Source organism: Halichoeres trimaculatus, unplaced genomic scaffold, assembly GCF_033239565.1.
Source record: "Halichoeres trimaculatus isolate MK-OKI-2021-1 unplaced genomic scaffold, fHalTri1.1 fHalTri1_scaffold_7, whole genome shotgun sequence".
Taxonomy (NCBI): domain Eukaryota; kingdom Metazoa; phylum Chordata; class Actinopteri; order Labriformes; family Labridae; genus Halichoeres; species Halichoeres trimaculatus.
Window position 1 is genome coordinate 18,867,066 of NW_027437185.1, and position 20,435 is coordinate 18,887,500.

The window sequence follows — 20,435 nt, forward strand, 5'->3', positions numbered from 1 at the left end:
TGAGGTACAGAGGCTTTATGACATTTAAGAGTTATGAGTCTGTTCAACAGGCTCTAGGTTCAGTCCTGGCCATGAGAAAGAAGTGAGTCTGAATCACACGCAGAGTCCTCAGTAAACAATGAACAGTAGATGAAAAGCATCGGGACATGTCATGATACTCAATCGTTCAATAGTCTCATTATGTAGAAGACGAGTATCTTTTATTGTCACAAAGACACCAACTATTGATTATCTTTTGGCGACAAAAGTTTTCACCCCTTGTTAAATAAATCAAACCTGGAATGTTTGTTTTGTGGTAGTTGTAATAGAATCTCCTGTAACGCTTTGTATTAAGGTCCTGTAATAAGCATTAGTAAGACCTACTTATAAGATGCTTATCAACATTATTATTTGTTTATAAGACTATATAGCTGCTTAATAAGTGTTTAATAAGGTCATTGTAATAGTTGATACAAGACAACTTAATCTATAAGCTATATGGAACCTGACCCTAACCCTAACCCTCTTTGTTTTTTTGTCCTCTGCTTTTGTCTCTCATGAGCCCTACCCCAGCCCTTCCCCTAAACCTACCCATACGGAGCCCCATGCCTAAACCTAACCTGTGGGACCTCACGCCTAACCCTTACAATGACCTTATTAAACGCTTATTAAGCAGTTATATAGTCTTATAAACAAATAATAATGTGAATAATCATCTTGTAAGTACTTACAAAGGTCTTATTAATGCTTATAACAGGACCTTAATATAAAGCGATACCGAATCTCCCTTTGTACTAAAACCTCTTCTACCATTTCTGTAAGTTGATTTGGGTGCTCTGTCTCATGCACATTAACTGCTGTAGGACCAGGACTAATACAGTCTGTCACTTTATTTTCATGGAAATTAAGTGCACTAATTAAATGGGCATAGCCAGAAAACTGCAAATGTGTTCATTTTATATGATAAAAAAAAAAGAAAAAGAAAAAGAAACTGAAACTGAATAAATATTGCTATAACATAAGATATCTTGATTTAATTATCATATCCAGAAAATTATCAAGTAGAGCAGAATGATTTAGGCTCATTTAAGCTTTTTTATGGAGAAAATTTCAAAATACATTTTTATAAAGTTCACTAAAAATCAACAACTTGTGCACCCAAGTGCTCAAGTGTTTTCCTTGAAAATTATTTACTGAGGAATGAATGGATTTTAAAGTTTAAGCAAGAACTCACAAATTCACTCCCAATAGTCACAAACGTTTGCAATAATGAATAAACACACAAAAATGGTATATTTAAAAGGTGTAGTAACCAGTGCTCCAGTGATGTGTGCACTTTAAGTTGTTTAACACAAAAAGCTGACTATAAAAAGTATGCGCACACACAACCTGACTTTTAAAAGCTTCCTATAAACCACACAAGAAACATTTTTTGGTAAAAACAAAACTTAGCACTCTTAAGTGCACCAACAAGTACACTGAAACTCCACAGTGTGCATTTTTAATACACGCTAAGGTATGATACTTCAAGGTCACTGTTACATTTGCATTTTAAGGTGTGGATTTAAAAAAATGAACTAGTTGAAAATGAACCATAAGTGTGCATGTTGAACATGCATGTATACACAAAGTGTTCTTTCATCAAGTTTTCTTTAAAAGACATGAAGAAGTGCACTTCAGAGTGTGCACATTTAAGTACACTCAAATGGAGACACTTAAACCAAACATAAAAGTGCAGTGTATTCTATGTTCTCACTTTTAACTTCACTTTAAAGTGTGCTTAAAACTTTAACATATAGAGGTGTTTAAAAGGGTACTGCTTAAATATTTTCTTTCCATAGGGTCTTTTAAAGGGGTACACCTCAAAGTTAACATAAGGGTGTGCCGTGGACCTGAGTCATGTGCATTTCAAAGGCACTGAATAGGTACAAACTTTTCTTGAAACAGTGCAACCAAAATTGTACACTTCAAAGTGAACATAGAAAAGCAGAGAAGGTTTTCCATTTGCAATTCCATCTACAATGATGAACGTTTAATTATGCATTTAAATGTTTATAATCTCAAACATATAGGGGCCAATTTTTACACTAAGATTATACATTTAAACATATTTATAACTTCATCAACCCCAGTGCTGCGGACACACTTGTGCTGGTATGCTTTAGTACCCCAGCTCCCTCCATTTTAGTCTGAAAGCTTTTTTGACCCTTTGTGGTGTGCTCCCTGCTGCCTGGCAAACCCAAGGAGCATCTTCAGAGTGAAGTTGTTGGGGCGTACTTCATTTTTCTTTTTGATGGCAACAATCTTTCATCTGGACGGATGCACTAATGTGGATTAAAATTTACATCTCAAATAGCCATGTTTGTAGATCAGACTTATATCCGTGCACTTATTTCCCCCCAGCCTTTAGTATCACAGTTTACTGCAGCATCGAAGTGACTCAGAATAGTGTTGGAGTTAATTTCCTCTGTGAGCCACTGAAGTGACTGCTGTGTATAGAGAAGTACAGAGGACTTGATAACACTTGAGTAAGCAGTGAGGAAATAGTATATAATCTGCTCAGGTGGCTCACTGTGGCTTTGAAGTACAGACAGCGAGAGGAGGGGCAGTGAGTTGGGATCATAAAAACAAAGGGAAGTGTGTTAATCTCTCAGAAACACACCTCAGTACTCCGTCAGACAAATACTGTCTGCTTCTTTTGTGTCTCTCTGCTCTTTCTGACAGTCCAAGCCGCAACATATCGGCTTGACTCCTTGTCACTCCTCCGTCACCTCCTCCTCCAACATCCTCTTCTTGTTTTGCTTGTTTTTGTTTTTTGTTTTCTTATAAGTTCCACGTCTTGGATACATTTTTATCCCAGGCTAAACATCCTGCTTCAGAAGCACTCAGCAGTTTAAGGAGAATCTGGCTGTGTGTTGAGCAGACTTTGTGTCATGTTAACAAGGGCCCTCCTCAATTACTCTCCATCCAGACACTTGCTAAAATAGCCACAGAGCCCTTCCTCCTCCTCCTTCATCTTTCCACCTTTATTATTTAGCACCATGGGGATGTGTGTTGCCATGGATTCTGTTGCCATGGCCACAAACAACTACGCAGATGTACAGGAAGTGGAGAAGGACAGAGGAGGAAGGGAGCCAGAAAGGGCAAGGGAATGTGATCAGGCTTAACCCCCTTGTGGTTCAGCGGTTACATGTCAGGGAGGGTCAAAAGGCAAGGGGTTAAAATGGCGAGGTCTGCCAGTTTTGTTCAAATGGCAGGTGAAGGTCAGTGCAAGTCTCTGAGGGACAGGAGAGGCATTAAAAAACATGTCTGGTATTTAGGGTTCTTCACAGGCATTTTTTGATTCCAACTGGAAGACTGCAAAAACACTTTTTATGTATTTCAAAAGTGGTCCTTTGTGTTGGTTCAAGGAGGAGATGCTTCACACATTTCATTCCTCCGAAACAGCTACAAACTGACTGCAATCCTTTCTCCTGTCTCTGCTGTCTCAGTGCACAGGCTGATTTACTCAGAGGCAGATAGGAGAGGACTGTTAAAGGTGTTGACAGACAATTGACTGACTTGAGTGAAGAAATATGCAGTCTTGTTTTATAAGAATAAAATATATAGCCCAAGTATCTCTTTTAACAGACAGAAATATGCCACTTTGTCTTTACTCCTTGTACTATTCACTGGAATTAATGGAGTGCCTGTGTGGATGTTTCCTTCGATCCAAAGGAAAACTCTTTGATAGTATTTTCTCAAAGACATCCCACTAATGAGAGGCTCATTTACTGGCTTGTTTAATCAATGACTGGTCAATAGGCTTATACGGATTCCTGTAACAGCTTGCCCTCTAAACAGAAATCCCTGGACCAACCAAAGTCAGAAAGAAAGACTCTGTCCAAAAATTTTAAATCATCACAGAAAAATGGAATTTATTCAGTATGTGTCTGAAAATAAAGCAATAAAACATCATCTTTAATATATCTTCAATGAGTCTAAGGTACCCCGCCCATTGAAGTGGAGGAGTCATATAATACTACCTATAGCACCACCTTGTGTTTCAAAGACAGAAGTGACGATTTACAAGTGTGCGTGTAGTTTCCCACTATCCCACTATTTCTCTCTATCTGTGGATCCTTCCTGCTCTATCTTATGCCTAAATAAATGAACAAAGCCCAAAATATAGCAGAATTGAATGCCCTCTTTTCCTGTCTGTCTTAAGTATGAGTAACATCTGTTTGAACACATTCACTGTGTGAATGACATTTCACTGCTTTGGTGGTGAGCAGCTCTTATTGGCGCAGTGATAAATGCACTTCAGCCTGTTTTGCTGGTTGAGCTCAGTCTGCGGCTCAAAAACTTGGCAGTGAACACATCCTACTGTGGTAAAGTATTTAAAGCTCTTTTAGGCAGACAAGGGAAATGATTGGGCAAGCAGTGAGTGGAAAGAAGCCAGAAAAGTGCAAATAAACAAAGTAGTTTACACCGAAGATGTGGATAAAGCCAAACCTATATCATGTGGATGCTCATCTTACAGCATTAATACAGATTATGAGCAGGTTCATCGTGCAGGCTTATACTTTGCATCCATGGCCACTGTCTATTTCTGTGGGTGCAGTTATGTGTGACTGTCTTTAGGAATGAGCCAGACTATATTACACCCTGGTCCCTCCCTCAGAAGCTGTGCTAAAGTAACAGCTGATGTCAGTGCTGCTTAAAGAAACACACACACAAACACACACTAACACACACACACATGCAAACCCGTAGGCTACAACCTGTCTACCATTAGGCAGCAGCCTGAAGGACACAGCAGAAACTAGTCTAAGGGGAGGAGGACTCCTGTACCTTCCTCTTCCTGTGACACCTCAGCTCTTGGCACAGACTCCTCAGCACACTCACAGATCCACAATCCAAGGCTCAAATCCCAATTTAAAGCAGGAAGAGGAGGGGAGGGTGGTTATCTAAGGCGCTTAGCACCCCCATGTGTGCCTAGTTGGACCATGGAGCTGCACTGTCTTCCTACTGAGACCCCCACCACAGCAAGCTCCTGCTCCACGGACCCTCTGTACGACAACTGCCCACCTTTCGCCCAGCGAGGGAGGGCCAGGGAAAGGGAAATGGAGAGCAGAGCTGTGTGCCCGGCTGTAATCAGACTCCCAGGCCCCAGAAGCCCTCAGCCTGGTCTGGCCCCAGCTGTGGCTGAGGTTCCCTCATTGGTCGGAGGGGGACGAGGGACTGGCGCCTGGCCAGATCACAGCTACTGCAGCTGGAGAGGAGGCCTGGGTAGAGCAGGCTGGGAAGCAGAGCTGGGTCCAGAAGTAAACACAGCAAGAGGAGGAGGAACTCTGGGAGGCAACTGGGGAGTTCAACCCGACCATAGTCCAAATCCATCCCAGAGCGAGGAGCACAGGAGTGCCCTTTCGGTGTACGATAACCTCCCTGAAGCTGTCACTCCAGACAGCACCCAAGAGGCGTTTGACGTGGAAATGAGCATGACAGAGAAAATGCAGGAGCAGATGTACCGAGCATGGACCCCAGAGCAGATCCAGGGACTGATGGAGGATGACAAGAGCACTTGGTCATCCTGTGAGATCATTCTCGCAGAAACTGGTCCCGGTAGCCAGGACCATAATCTAGACCAGGACAAGGAGCATGAACAGGAGCTGGAGCTGGACTCAGGATCCTGTGGATCTAAACAGGAGGACCCTATGTCTCCTCCTCAGCGTTTTACAGCATGTTCCCTTGAGTTGTCCCAAACTGAGAGCAGGATTTTGTGGCCTTCAGCTGAAGCCCAGCATCCAGGGCCCCCATCTTGGTTTCCCAGAGTACCCCCTCCTGTACCACTGGCCGACCCCTCAGCTAGTGCCCTTCGCAGCCTCCTCACCAGTCTCCAGCAGCAGATAGTGAAGCAGAGGGAGGAGTATGAGGAGCGAATAACCAGGTAAGTTAACTTTTGTTTTGTGTTGCAGTGTGTGCATAAAGACATAGGAACACCATGCTACAGAAAAGAATCATTCTAGTTAAAACAAGTCAAAGCAATTCGCTTCAGTGTTGCAGTTTTGGTTCACTGAGCTGTCTGTGAGATTTTTTTTCACCCCTGGGTGTATTTCCAGTGACCGGTCACAATGTTCCCGGCCCAGGGAGTGTGAGTGTCCACTCAGCTGTGCTGCTCTGGTCACCCCACTGACCTCGAGCTTCACCCGGTATCCTGTTTAGATCTTGTGGATTCTTTTCAAATTCCCTAATGACGAACTTTGTACAGGAAACTGACAGAGGCACTATTTTTATCAAGTAGGTTTTTACTATTTATATTTGAATCAACTACTTCTTTCCAAATATTAAAACATAACAGATGAAATGCCTGAATTCAGAGTGTGTATTTTTTTAGGCACTGAAAGGTAAGATCTAAGTTTTTATAGTTGGTGATGAGTGGGTTTAGTTTTGATGAAGAGGAGGTGCAGGCTGTGCATCTGACCTATAGAAACAGCTCATGACACCGGAAAGAGAGCTAATTTAAGGGGCCATGCTGCTGACCTAGACACAACACATACCTCATTTACTACTGATATAGATAGAGCAAGTCACTGTTTAAGGTCACTGGTGCTGTTGGCAATAGGAGAATAAAATTAGGATACGTTCAGCCTGAAATAAAAGTATATAAGGAGTTTGGTATTTCAATTCAACTTTAACGTGATTATTCTTGTTACTCTTTGAGCCAACTGTATCAGGCATCAAATATCACACCAGCTAAAGACAACATGTAACTGTTTCATAACAAAGACTAACTACTTCTTCTCTCTTAAAATCTAGTTCTCAGACATTTTATATTCATCTCCTCCCATCTTGTGTCTCCCTCAACAGCCTGGAGCAAAGAAATGAAGAGCTGCAGGTGGAGGTGGTGCGGTTGAAAACCAACCTGGCACAGCAGCGACACTGGTACCATGTGGTCCAAGCCAAGATTGTTGAGTCTGAAAGAGCGCGGGCTGCCGCAGAGCTACACAATGCAACTCTGCAGAAGGAGATGGAGCAGTTCTTTGACACCTTTGGAGAGCTCAACAATGAGGCAAAAAAGACTGAGTGTATTGTCAAAAGCTTCTGAGAAAGGCTGTCTCTTGTCTCTATCAATGCAGCATTTTTCTTTCCTAATAGGAAAAAGCTTTGACATTAAGCACATGGAACAGAAAATGTATCACTGATGTCCACTTTATTAGTTTCTTTAGGGCACAAGATGTTGGCCAAGTGATTATCTTGTGGTCATTGCAATCACACATGACATCCCTGAAAATAAAAGGAGAATCAAACTGAACAAACGTGACACTGACAGTGAATATATTGAAGCATTTTTTGACACGGTAAACACACATGAGAACTTGAGCATAACAATACTCAGTTCTTGTCTGATAAGGTTTATAGGAGTGGATTGGCTACTCCTCTGGTCGTTTAAGGCATGACTGAAAGAATAAGGTCATGGTTTGTAAAAGGAAAACAGAGTGTACAACATGGTGCTTCAAGTCCTCAGTGACTCGCTAGTGTCATATTTCTGCATGTCCATTACACTGTGCAATCAGTTCTGCTTAAAGCAGCTCCGCAGTCCATGACTGAGGTCCATCTTTTGGGTTTCCATCTTGAGTTCCAGGCTCTAATTTTTCATTCAGAACTCCCCAGTATCAGCCTCAATTTAAATCGTAACACATCAAACTTCCTCCACACAAGTTGCCTTCACAATCAGGCCACTGATGTCCTCAAGGATGACACAAAAGAAAAAAAAGAGGGTGCCGCGCGGTACATTTTGACAGCACACACACACATATAGAGGCTTACAAGGCAAACAAACAAAAAACAGAACAAAACAAAAACAAAATGTCTGCACCAAACAGGCAGAAACAAGAAGGTCAAGGTACTGTAAGTGAAAGAGCTGACCTGAACGCTTTTCTCTTTTTTACAGGAACTAAAGATACTAACAGGCATTGACGCCTTCATGCAAGATAAACATATTTCATTATGTTTTACTGCCTTTATATTTACTCTATGTGATGTCAGATTCATGAATTCATTATGAACGGAATGGTTTAGAAAAAGAGCAGCCAATGCACTGATATGTTACTGAAATGCTTTGAGAGGAGGCTTCCTTCAGCCTCCACGTGATTCTGTGCAACACTTTGCAAGAACACAAAATAAATAGAACGTGTAGTATTTTGCAGCTCCCAAATTGACACAATTATGATTTTCTTTTGATGTACATTGTTAATAAGTACCGTGTGTCGGATGGGGGTGGCTGAAATGTTGTTCTTCCGGTATACTGAGTTAATTAAAAAAAACCAATCTTATCTACAACTATTTAAAGAGTCACTGTGAGTTTCAGATCATCTTCTTTACATACAGTACATTTTATCAGGAAACAAAACTGTAACACTGCAACCTCAGCACCCTCTAGCTGTCAGGAGGAGAATCTCAAAATCTTCACTATTTCAGCAAATGCATTCAAAAACACGGTGCGGAAAGCACGATAGTGGAGAGCTGCAATACTGCGATCTAGTTAAAGGATCAGTCAAACTTTGGATGACTGTTTGATGATCACACAGACACCAGATGGTGTGAGGGACTTATGATAAGCTTTTGTTCTCACTGGCGTAACATGCACGAGAGCAGCAGGCAGCTGTGGTTTATGTTTAAATGTGTATCTGCTCTAGTTTGTTCACAACAACCTCTGGTCTCAACTTAACAATGCTAAAAAAAATAACTATTAACATACAGGCATAGGGAACACATAACCTGAAAATCAGTGTGGATGCATTCATCCGCATATGTACTTGATCAGTTAAACAACATCCACATAGAGAAGAATGAACTTGGACCTAACAGACAGATACGATGAATTCAACAACTGGGCATTGATAAAAAGACATGTAGAGTTAGAGGATCAACAAGATCCATCACGCTGAAAGAAAATAGAAAAATAGACCTATTTCAGGAGAAATGATAAAAAAGGATAAGGGGGATAAAAAGGGCAAATCATTGGACATTATTGGGATGAGGCAGCAAAGAGAACAGTGATTGTTTTCTGATATTTGGACATATGATTTTGTAAATATGAGCAGGGAACTGTTGCAGGCAGACACATGTGGAGGACTGCGATTACTGACTCTCATCCAGCGGTCCAGTCAGTGTGTCAATGCTGCTGCTGTCCGTGTCCGAGGCCAGGGTTTGCTCCGTGGACATGGACGAGATGTCATTGGCTGATGAGGACTGCGAGGCTGAAGCTGACACCACATCTAAAACATCACACACACACACACACACACACACACACACACACACACACACACACACACACACACACACACACACACACACACACACACAGAGCAGGAGACACAAAGTTCATGTATCTTTACAAATAACAATCAACTTAAGCCACGTTTCCACCAAGCAGACCGGTTCGGTTCATCTCGGTACGGCGCACATTTTGTGGCGTTCCCACTGACTTATCCCGGGACAGATCCCCAAAACCGAGACGAGCCGGCTTACTTTATTGGGACCCTTTCGTATGGGTGCCAGACTGAACCGATCCGCTCTCGGAAGGTGGAGCAACACACTGCAGACTGTTGATTGGTCAAAAGAATCGTCACTTACCCCGACAGCAGCTGCATTTCTCCTGGCGGCACACAGACTTCTCTGAAACAAAGCTTGATTGCACTTTGTATCAAAGAGCTACATGCCAATCACAGAGAGGACGAAATGCTGCATGTCTTCAATCTATGCTCTTTGTTTACTGTGTCACGTTTTTCTTCTTCGTTGGATTTATTAGCGGGGTAAACTGTGTCACGCTGTTGTTTAACAGCTGGGGCTTGTGGCATCCAGCTTACACGCCACCTACCACAAGAGGGCACAGTTTGCTGTGGAAACGCAAACGAGATCAGGCTTAACTGTACCAAACCGAGCCAAACTGAACTGAACCGGACCCGGACTGCTTGGTGGAAACGCGGCTTTAGTGTTTGAGGATGGTGCATCTATGTACCTGAGCAATCTTCTTTCATCAGTCCATTTTTGTTCCTCTCCTCCCAGTCAATCACCTCTTCATATATCAGTTCTATAGAAAAAAAGTCAAAAAATCAGAGATTAAAAATGATTAAAATAGTGTTAAGTATGCATACATATCAAAAACTGCTTTAGGTTATGCGCTATGAGTATTCTTTTATCATTGTTTTTCCTGTATCTGTGGTAGTGTTTTGAAATAAGTGATATATTTTAAGTGCATTTTTTGTAGCCCTTCAGCATTAAGTAATGTGAAAGGTCAGAAATATTTTGTTTGTTGGTATCTTCACTTTTAATATTTTAATGCAAATATCAATATTATCTTCTATTATACTGTATGCTTTTTATCAGGAAAATATTAAAAATGACCATCTTCAGTAGTTGGTATAGCAACTCATATGTACAGAATCCATAAGGAAGTAAAATACTTATTAGGTTAGGCTGCACTGCTGATACTTTTCACTAGAGGGCAGTGTGTCCTACCTTTCCATTGCTCAATAGTGTGCTCTCTCTCTTCCAGCTGCTTGTCTGAAATCTGGGGAGGAGGCTGTGAGAAAAGAGAAAAGTCAATCTTTCAGCAAAGAATCACACAGCAGCTACATGCATGAAGTGCACCACCACTGGAACTGGGTCCTCACCGCGTCTGCCTCTGCAGGGTCGTACCACACGTGGATGTATGGGTGATTGAGAGCTTCTTCTACAGAGATCCTGCACTCAGGATCAATGACCAGCATCTTGGATAGCAGGTCCCGTGCTTGACTTGCTGTCATGGAGACAGAGAAAAGTTACTTGAGGGGAAAGGTGTGTGGTATCACTTTAAAGTGGTCATAATGACAAATGATCATTTCTCTGTAAAATTTGGTGTGATTTCTGAGATGTGAGGTCAAAGATTCGGGCAGAAAAACATTTAACCTGCATCTTCAGTTTTTAGACAAGTTAAATCATTGGACACAATAAAGTGTTTTTTTTTTAAACTTCACCTTACAGCTTTGTGTGGTAAAACTTGTTTTACTTTCATGAGTCTCACAAAACACCTGTCTTCTTAAAAATCTATACATCATGTTTGGTTTATGGAATCTTCTATATCCTTAGAGTATCATTTCTATCATGATATCAAAATGTGGCTGACTCTATTTAAAGTTTAACTAAAGGGTTTCAGTAAACACAATTCCTACTTTTTAGTTTGTCATGTTCTGAGTCAGAAGGGAAGGCCCAGTCAGGAAATAGCTCAGCGAAGCTGACGCCTGGATACTGCGGCTTGTTCATCACATAGTTCCTCACAGTCTCCATCAGTCGATTCATGAACTCCAGACTGGGTGTACCCAGAACTTCAATCACCTTATTCCACTGGTCAATGTCTGGATGACAGCACTGTTAGGGAAAAATCTGCTGCTTTATAGGCATGAACCAATAACAGGACACTGGATAAGTATAAATCTGATCCACTTCACCTAAAATCCCACAATGTGCAGTTCAAAGAAGATCAAAGCAACAATAAGCAGTAACACTAGCAGCTCGGTTTTGCTGCTTAACTTTGAGCTCCAGTAATTAATGAGGTCTGCATGCCATCCCATTTAAAATTTGGGGTGGGAGAAAAAATGGAAAATCGATGTATCAGGATTTTTTTTTTTGACGATCTCCAAATTGGGATTCTTCGTCAAAAAATTGTTTTGTTTTTTCAAATTCAAATTCTTCATTTCAGTCTTTGTTTATAAACTGGATCAAAAAAAGTTACAATTTTTCTCCAGCAGAGGGTCAAATGTTTCTCTCTGACTCACATGATGTGTATTCTATGGGGAAAATATGGCTCCTAGTATAGTCGGTAGGCATTATCATCATCACTTAACTTTTTCACTTGGTCTGGTGTTAAAAAAGCAAGCTTAAAATCGCAAAAAATCGTAAATAACAAAGAATCACAATTTAAATATAATCGGCAACCCAAAAATCAAAATAGAATCAAATTGCAAGAATAGCATATCGTCCCAGTCCCAGTGAGAATGCTAACATGCATATTTTAAGCAGGTGTAAAATTTAGCAGAATACGTGTTGTATATCTAGTAAACACAAGACAAGGAACTGTTGAGATGAATGAACTTATTTGTGCTAAATGGAAGGAGAAACACAAAAAGAGGTTCAACAAATGACACAGTGAGAGTGACGCAATGAAGGATACGGTCTGTGCCCTGGAAGATGACGCTGCCCTTTACCATCTCTCCCATGATACACCCCACTGACCAGATGTCCACTGGGAACAAAGCACACGCAAGCAAACACACAAACACACCAACACACAGACACACACACAGAGAAAGAGGGAAAATGTGTCAAAAAAGATCATAGAACATCAATAACTTAAAAAGTGCAGACCAAAAACAGAATAAAATGACTCATAGATGCTGTACGGATGGAGAGCATGCAGCACGCTTTGACAAACATTGAAATACAAAACACTTGTTCTATTTTTTAGGTCCATCCTCTGGCTGAGGCTTGCTGCATTCATCATCGTCACCTTCAGGCTGGCTTTCTTTTCACTCTCTGGCTTGAGGAGCAGATGCAGCCTTCCAGGCCTTTTTCCTAGCTTCTGCTTATCAGTTTACGCAGCTGTTGCTCTGTCCCTCACTTTCCCTGAGTGTGTGCTCAGCAGAGTGGGATGTAGTTTCTCTCCCTCCCTCTGAGCCGAGTCTATGGCAAACAGCCATTAACTTCTCTCCTCCCTCTATTTCAGTTTCACTGAAGCTGAAACGGCTCTGATAAGATTTTCAGATCAGACAGGCCGCCGTGAGCCGAAGCAGCTCGCACGATGCATAAATCATAGATTCAAATTTTGTTCAAGTGACACTGTTCACAGTGACAGCTCTGACACGGTAGTTAGGCTCTTGAATGGGCAAAAAGACTTTTCTGTTTGGCTGGCCAACATTAAAATGCACTGCCTTTTTTCAGTTTGTAATCCAACCTCGAGTGATGTTTCATGCACCAGCTTGAAAGAAGCTAGTCTGGAGAAAACATCCACAACTTAACTGCATTTTGTAAACTGACAGTTTGAAGTGACCTTCCATGTTTTGAATAAATAAGTGCTCAATCAGATTAAACAACTTCTTTCTTTTCTTTTGTGAATTTCTGACGGAAAACATTCCCAGACAATAAAAACAACAACATCCACTGGAGGTCTTCTGGCTCCACTTTAGGGAAAACATCTGATATGAAAAAAACAGCAAAGGATACAGTCCTTTCCGGGAAAGAGGACTTTGTGTGAGATCATTTCAGCCATTATGCAGCCAACTGACCACAGGTCCACTGCAGCAGAGTAGTGGTATGTTTGGGACATTTGGTGATGTCATAAATGGGAATAAACAAAAATAAAACAGACACAGCTGTTTGCATCATTAAACAACTTTTAAAGCATATGAGGTAGTCGTGTCTGTGTTAGTTAAGATGCTGGATGCCATAATGTTTTGTTTCCTAATTTTCACAGACAGACTTTCAGTACATAGTGATAAAAATAAGAATAAAGATCCAAAGTGGTTTCATATGGCTCCAGTACCTGTAGTACCTGTAGTGCTGGGATCCACAGTAACCAGCTACAGTCTAACTGATAGTGGATCAAAGAGTCGTGACTGTGTCCTTGAGTTAAGTTATTATTTTTAACAGCCTGCACCATCTGTTCAGCTCTGATTTGCTTCCTTGCTCATTCAAAGACAGCTGTGGGTTGTAAACAATAGTCTGCCAAACAAGCCACCTCATGATGCTGCCGTTAGTTATTAATTACATCATTTGCTCCTCTGAATTTCCAAACATCTTCCTGCAGACCAGCTGACTTGTGAATGTTATATTCAAATTAATGTGCAGTGAACAAATATCAGCTTAGGATAATGACACATTTCTCAACAGGGAACCACATTAATTGTTACAGGTGACGGTGCATTGGGGAGGGTTGTTTCAAGGTGAATATTTGACTCAACATGAGGCTGAATGGTCCCAGCTTTCTGCTTAATATTCATACTTTTCCCTTTAAATTCTCCCTTTTAAACACAAGGTAGTATGAGATTTTAATTTAACCTGAAATAAAATTAAAAATCATCAAAACACCTTTTTTGATGCCAAATTGAGTTCAAGTTTTTCAGAGCATGCAAGATACTTATCTATACTTTTATTATTATACCAGCATCTTAAAGGAATCTGATGTTTAAACTCACAGTGAAAGCTCCTATGTCCTTACCATTCTCTTTGTACTTCATGCCCAGTATGACCTCTGGGGCTCGGTAGTACCGGGTCACCACGTAGGGGGTCATCATAAAGTTAGTGCACGCTGTCCTTGCGAGGCCAAAATCCAAGATCTTTAGAGTGCAGTCTGACTTCACCACAATATTACTGGGTTTCAGGTCCTGTGAGGAAAGAAAATAAATGAGTGTACACAAACACAGAAAACACTTACCTTCGGGCACGGTAGGTTGAATAGAATTGTTCTGCGTAATAGTCCAATTTAAAAAAGTTGTGATCAGAGTCAAATGGGTAGAGAAACAAACTTTATTATGATGTTAACATTATAAGTTTAAGATGAAAGTAATTCTCTGCTAGATAAAAAAAAATCCTAAAGACCACCAAAAGAAGACTTTAACAGACAGATTTTAAGTTAACACCTCACCTGACCACAGTTATGTCAGCTGTATTCCTGGGTAAAACCGCACACCATGGCTGTGCCTACTACTTTGGCCGAAATTTAGGATTTAGTAGGTAGTATGCGAAAACTTGCAAAATCTGAAGTATGCTAAAAATCCCTGGATGTCCTATTGATCCAGCAAAATTTCTCAGTATGCAACAGACCAGTCTACCTGGCATACTGTTTCCCATAATGCACGGTGCTAATGCTGTTTGTCAATGCAGGTGACAGGTTTCGGTGCATTACCGCCATCTACTGGAATGAGTCAGCATTATAATTACAACACAACAACATTAACGCAAGACAATCCGTGAGATAGAAGTGAAGTGATGAGAAAGAAACACAGATAAATCTCGTCAATTCTAGTTCTAAAAGAGTTGTTTACTTCCACAAGTTTATTAAAGCTCATATAAATCACTAATTCCTTTTTTTAACCATACGTGGAGTATATGGAAGTGGTTTTTCCACCAGCTGTAAAAATAAATATTTAATCACTTCCAGATTTTTTAAACAATATAACTTTTTGTGTAAGATTAAAAATCAAATATGAGGTTCCTGCTGTGGTATGATTAACAAAATAACTAAAATGTCACAATCTACCCATAGTTTGTTTTGTACATTTTCAATAAAGGTTAAAAAAAATCATCAGCTGTAGCTCCGCCTTCAGCATTTAGAAATAAAACCAGAGTAGTATACTAAAAGTGCAGAAGTGTCATACTACATACTACATGCAAAAGCAGTCGGCAGTTTGCAGTGCCTACTATATACGACATTCACACATAGTATGTAGTGGGCAGTTTGGAAAACAGCCCATGACATCATTCTTGAGTGTGATAATAGGTGCAAAAAAACAGGCTCAGAACTGCTCATTACTTGAAATGTCTAACTGAAGAAGGGAGTGACATGCTGCGTGATCGGCCTGACACTGGATTACTGCTGTAGATGTTTTTTCACTATGTATAAACATGAATGGCCACCTTATACTGATGCTCACAGCACGTTTCGCTTTCATGTTACCCTGTGAATGATGCCTGCAGAGTGCAGATGCCTGATGCCACAGAGGATCTGGTAGAGCAGATAAGACATCCTTTCATGATCCAGGTCCATGTGAATCACCTGGCATAGGCTGGCATCCATTAACTCCATCACCAGATACCTATGAGACATGGAAGGGATGAAAAGGTGCAGAAGGAAAAAAGGAAGAACACAAGGATGGATAATAGAGAAATAGTAACACAGTCAGTCACAGTCAGGATTAAAATGAGTCAAAAAAAAAAAAGCAACAAACAAGAAGCAACTGTAGCAGGGTAACATTTTATAACAGTACAGCACAGTGCTGCAGAGGAAGTTGACAGGTATATGATGGATGGTGGTCCATGTATGAAAACAAAGACAAAGCAAATGCATCAGCTGAAACCCCTGAATTGAGTACATTGTTGGAGCCAAAACACACTCCACTGCCACTCACAGATCCTGGAATTCCTCCAGGGACTTCTGAGGCGTGAACACATTGATCAGACGGATGATCTGCAGGCAGAGAGACAGGCCATTAGTCCACTCAGTTACTCTCCCATCTACATCCACTTCCCTGTGGAGAGCTGGCCAGCTGAGGACGGAGAGCTCGCTAGATTTGTCATGATTCACTCTCTCTGGGAAGAAATTTACGCTCACATTGCAACAAGCTGACCCCTTTCTTCTTCTCACTTTTGAACACTATTTCAAAACTTAATTTCTGAATCAAAAGAAAATTTTTCCTCTACAGTTACACTGATTATGCTATTGTCTGTCCCTGGTTCTGCACCCTGTACCCTCATAGTAGCTGAATACAGAACAACAAAGAGGGTATTATAAACTAAAACCATTGTTACTGAAGTCAAAACCGATTAATTGTGCAACAGTGGGTTTTTAAGTCTGATTGAAGCAGCTTAAAAACTTAGTCACATACTTTTGCCTCTAACATGACCATGGATTTACTCCATCTTATTATTAAAAATGCTTGAAAAGGATCTTTTCAATGATCTGTATCAAATTACAGTATAATTGGAAACTTTGCCCCTAAATCTTATGATCTATTGGACGTATTTTAAAAATCACAGATATACGTTTTGAATAAATTTCTTACATTTTTGTGGTTGACACATTTGAGCAGCACCAGCTCCCTGTAGGCACGCTTAGCATGGGTCTGGTTCTGGAAGGGCCGGCACAGCTTTTTCACTGCCACTGGTATGCCAAGGACTGTATCTAGAGCAGAGCTGGTCAAACATCACACAGAGGAGGAAAACAAGGAAGAGGTTATCAAGATCAAAGATGATTTCTGCAGAGCAAAGTTGTTAGAGGACATCATTTTGACAACAAAAGGACCGATTGTGACCGACTGACTGACACATTAACATCATTACTACATCAGGCAAAAGCATACTCTATTGCAGAGAGCACTAAGATTAGTACGCTGCATGCTTGAAGAAAAAGTTAGCCCCTTACCAGACGATGCCCTGGGCCCCGGAGCCGATAGCACGCAGCTGCTGGTAGCGCTTGAGAACAGTAAAGGTGGAGTCTCCCACCTGAACGCTGTAAAACTGGCCCTCTGCCTCACTCATCCTGCTGAACAGTCAGGACCACCAGCACTGTCTGAAAAGAGGAAATAGAAGGTTGATACCCATACATCATAGCTACTATCTCATTTTTGAAGGCTATGCTGAACAATATACAAATTACAGCACATTAATAAACCTAAAATGACGTTATGCTACTCCGCGTGTAAAGGAATGTGAACCTTTTTTTATTCAGTCAATTGAATGACTCAAATGACCCACAGTGAATGGCAGATCCTAATATAGATCCTTCTGTGAGTGTCTGGCATCAGTTCCTTCATTTTGAGCCCAGTTTATTGCCAACCAATCGCTCCCTGCCCAGTTTGTGCATCAAAGGTAGCAGTGGAGGCTGTAAGTGTTGGGGGGGGGGGGGGGGGGGGGGGCTTGAACTGAGGCAGATGGAGTTCCTCAGGCTGTCGCTCCCATCTCTGAACTCATGCTGACACACTCATGCTCACTAAACACACCATATATCAAAACACACACTGGTGAAGGCAAGCGTGGGGCCAAATCATGTTTACTGAAGTTTGATCTGCATCCAGCTTCACATCAATTAATCAGGGATGACGGATCAGAATGATCATATGCTAGCTGATACATGTAAATAGATGCTTAAACATAACGTGTTTATGCATTGATAGAGGCAAATGTCTGTTATCATCGATTCCTCAGGCAGGAAGTGGAGGAGTATTTTTCTTGGCCGGGGTCTGTGTGTGTATGTGTGTAGGCGAGGACACAATTATGTAGCTATGCAACGGTAAGCAGTCACGGCTGTTTGTCATTTCTTCAGAAAACAGCCACAGGTTAAATTGAGTCTGATATTATTTGAGCCTTTTCTGTTTGACAGGCAACAAACGTGCCAGCTCTCTCCAGAGTCATGGTCAGAAAGTGCTGGAAAGAAAAAACACAGATTGGCGGTATGATTGAATAGACACAAAAACACCTCTAGCTGAATGAATTGTACAGATACTGTGCCTCAGCCCTGACTGTGACAGCACCATAAAGTATGAGTGAGCAGTGAGCCTCATCAGTAAGTCAAGGACCAGCTGTCAGTTGATTGACAGGACTGTTAGCGCCTGCAGTTTGAAATGATGAGTCTAAAGGAAAAAATAATTACAGTCATAGTTTGTGACCAGATACAGATCTCTAAAACCTCTCACTCCTTAAATACAGTTTGTCTGGTACATCACTGATACCCTTCATTAGATGTATCTTGTTGAGGTTTTTTCAACAGTACTGAGGGCCAACTCCATTTGTTTGTGCAATCTAATCCTCTTCTTGTTTGGTTTTGTTCTGTATTGCCATTTTTGGATTGTTTTAAATGGTGCTTTCTTTCATAGGCAGCAGTTTTTAATCTCCCTGAACACACCATCTTCTCCTTGTGTATCTGTAATTGCACAAACACTGCTCTTCAGATGTAGTAGGTGTAGAAAAATGAATCCTTCTTATCACTATCTACTCTCCTCCTCATCCTCTCACGCTTCCGGCTGGCTCTCTCACAACACCCAGAGGGACAGTTGCAAAGACCTTTCCTTCCTTTATGCTTCCCTCACTCTTTCCTTTTTCTCTGCTTTGTCTTCCTTTGTCACCACTTTACAATCTGACCTTTTCAGCTTTACTCCATCATCCCTGTGGCCTTCACGAAGACATCTCTACAGAGAGAATGAAAGAGACGGAAAGATATCTTTTGAGAAATGTTGATTTTAAATGAGAGCCAGCTTGACTCGAGTAATTACACACTTGTTAAAGACACAGGTGCACAAAAAACTTGTGATGTGGCCATGGCTGTTCCCACATGAGGGTTTTGTCCATCCTGGAGGGTTTCTTTATCCAATGACCACATACTAACTATACATTACCTCTGACATACAACACTACACCATAACACACCGTACCAGGCAATCCAATACTACACAAAAATACATACAATAAATGCAATACTATCCTATAATACTAACCATGCCATATTGAATCAGACAATGTCATACAGTACTGTATGACATATGATATGAAATGATATGATGTAATGCAACACGATCTGTCTGATACAATAAGATAAGGTACACTAAAAAGGTGCAGTACGACACAATATAAATGCAATGAGCCGACCCTATAAAGCACAAAAAAAGCGCAGTAAAGTACCATACAATGTGATACAAAAAGATATCACATGATCCAGCTGCAAAATCCTGCCTTGAAAAATGAAGTCAATGAACCAAAATAAGCAAAAGGAATGTGATTTTTACTTAAAAATAAACATGTTTACTGCCTGGTGCAAAGAAAAAAATAATAATCTGAAGAGTTTATTTCTCTGACATCTTCAAGGTCACTATGTCCATTTACTGTCTATGTATATTATTCAATAAGGTACAAGCACACTATACCATAGCACAAGATACAATGAAATATGATATAAAACAATGTTCTGGTTTTAGCTCAGTAAACTAAATATAGAGAGCTCTACAATAACCGAATCAAGGGTAAAGAAAAAAAATGAGAAAAAATAATGGCACACTTCAAAGCAAATACTCAAACATGACAATTTTTCGCACTGTATAGTAACCTGTTCAGATCTTATTATGAACATATTCTTCTGATTGTTACCTGTATTAACATTCCTGTGACAGCTACAGCTGCAATGTCAGTCACTACAGCTGGAGGTTTTCAGTCAGCTTCTTTTTTAGGCTTTAGTAAAACTTCTGGCTTCAGTGGTAGTCTGAGGAATCACACTAGTGTGACACATGGGAATGCATTTCCCCACTTGTTCTCACGTAGGACTCTGCAGACTCTGAAGTCCACCCCTCACAGGTAAGTGAAACTCTCTGAGCAGATTTGAGGCATCTTTCATCTTTGCTCTTGTGTCAGCATAAAGAACGTGAACGGTTTTGTGTGCTTTTCCTTTTGGCTTTGAGCACATCTCTTTGCTTCTTCTCACTACTACCTGACGTCCTGCTTATCTGGTATGATGCAGCTGTCAACTTCTTCCAGTTCACTGCTACTACCCTCATTCATGTCATTACTGAATGTTAGTTACAAGAGAGTTAGAAAGAAGCTGCTGGGAGTTCCAAGGTCACTGCTCTCAAAATCAAGAAGTCTCCCCGACACCACTAAATGCCACATATTGGTCAGGAGCTCATGAAAAATGAGCTGAAAGTCAAGAAAGTGCCTCCAAAAGTTAACGTCAC

General features: G+C 40.9%; 2 protein-coding genes across 3 annotated transcripts in view; one reads left to right on the forward strand and one right to left on the reverse strand.

The window, feature by feature from the left end:
- Positions 1-4,812: 4,812 nt before the first annotated feature.
- On the forward strand, positions 4,813-7,173 carry LOC141793070 (uncharacterized). The gene is made up of 2 exons (XM_074673414.1): positions 4,813-5,908; positions 6,829-7,173. The coding sequence occupies exons 1-2, from the start codon at positions 4,968-4,970 to the stop codon at positions 7,064-7,066; spliced, it is 1,179 nt and encodes a 392-aa protein (XP_074529515.1). The 5' UTR covers positions 4,813-4,967; the 3' UTR covers positions 7,067-7,173.
- Positions 7,174-7,321: 148 nt separating this feature from the next.
- Positions 7,322-20,435, reverse strand: part of mapk9 (mitogen-activated protein kinase 9) — a 15,014-nt gene continuing 1,900 nt past the window's right edge. Inside the window, exons 2-12 of one of the 2 annotated variants that reach the window (XM_074673413.1) lie at positions 17,141-17,287; positions 16,782-16,911; positions 16,128-16,186; positions 15,677-15,815; positions 14,219-14,384; positions 13,225-13,296; positions 11,178-11,360; positions 10,641-10,765; positions 10,486-10,549; positions 9,986-10,057; positions 7,322-9,239 (exon numbers count right to left, since the gene is read on the reverse strand). In XM_074673413.1, coding sequence (XP_074529514.1) covers positions 9,103-9,239; positions 9,986-10,057; positions 10,486-10,549; positions 10,641-10,765; positions 11,178-11,360; positions 13,225-13,296; positions 14,219-14,384; positions 15,677-15,815; positions 16,128-16,186; positions 16,782-16,911; positions 17,141-17,256 — 1,263 coding nt within the window. In that variant the 5' untranslated portion in view covers positions 17,257-17,287 and the 3' untranslated portion in view covers positions 7,322-9,102. Of the gene's footprint in view, positions 9,240-9,985; positions 10,058-10,485; positions 10,550-10,640; positions 10,766-11,177; positions 11,361-12,175; positions 12,248-13,224; positions 13,297-14,218; positions 14,385-15,676; positions 15,816-16,127; positions 16,187-16,781; positions 16,912-17,140; positions 17,288-20,435 lie in introns of both variants that reach the window. The other variant, XM_074673412.1, reaches the window with a different exon arrangement.

What these genes read in the sequence shown, in the direction of transcription:
- LOC141793070 (XM_074673414.1), top strand. Translation starts at nt 4,968, where the DNA reads ATGGAGCTGCACTGTCTTCCTACTGAGACCCCCACCACAGCAAGCTCC. An exon ending in TATGAGGAGCGAATAACCAG is followed by an intron (nt 5,909 to 6,828) that starts GTAAGTTAACTT and finishes CTCCCTCAACAG; the next exon opens with CCTGGAGCAAAGAAATGAAG.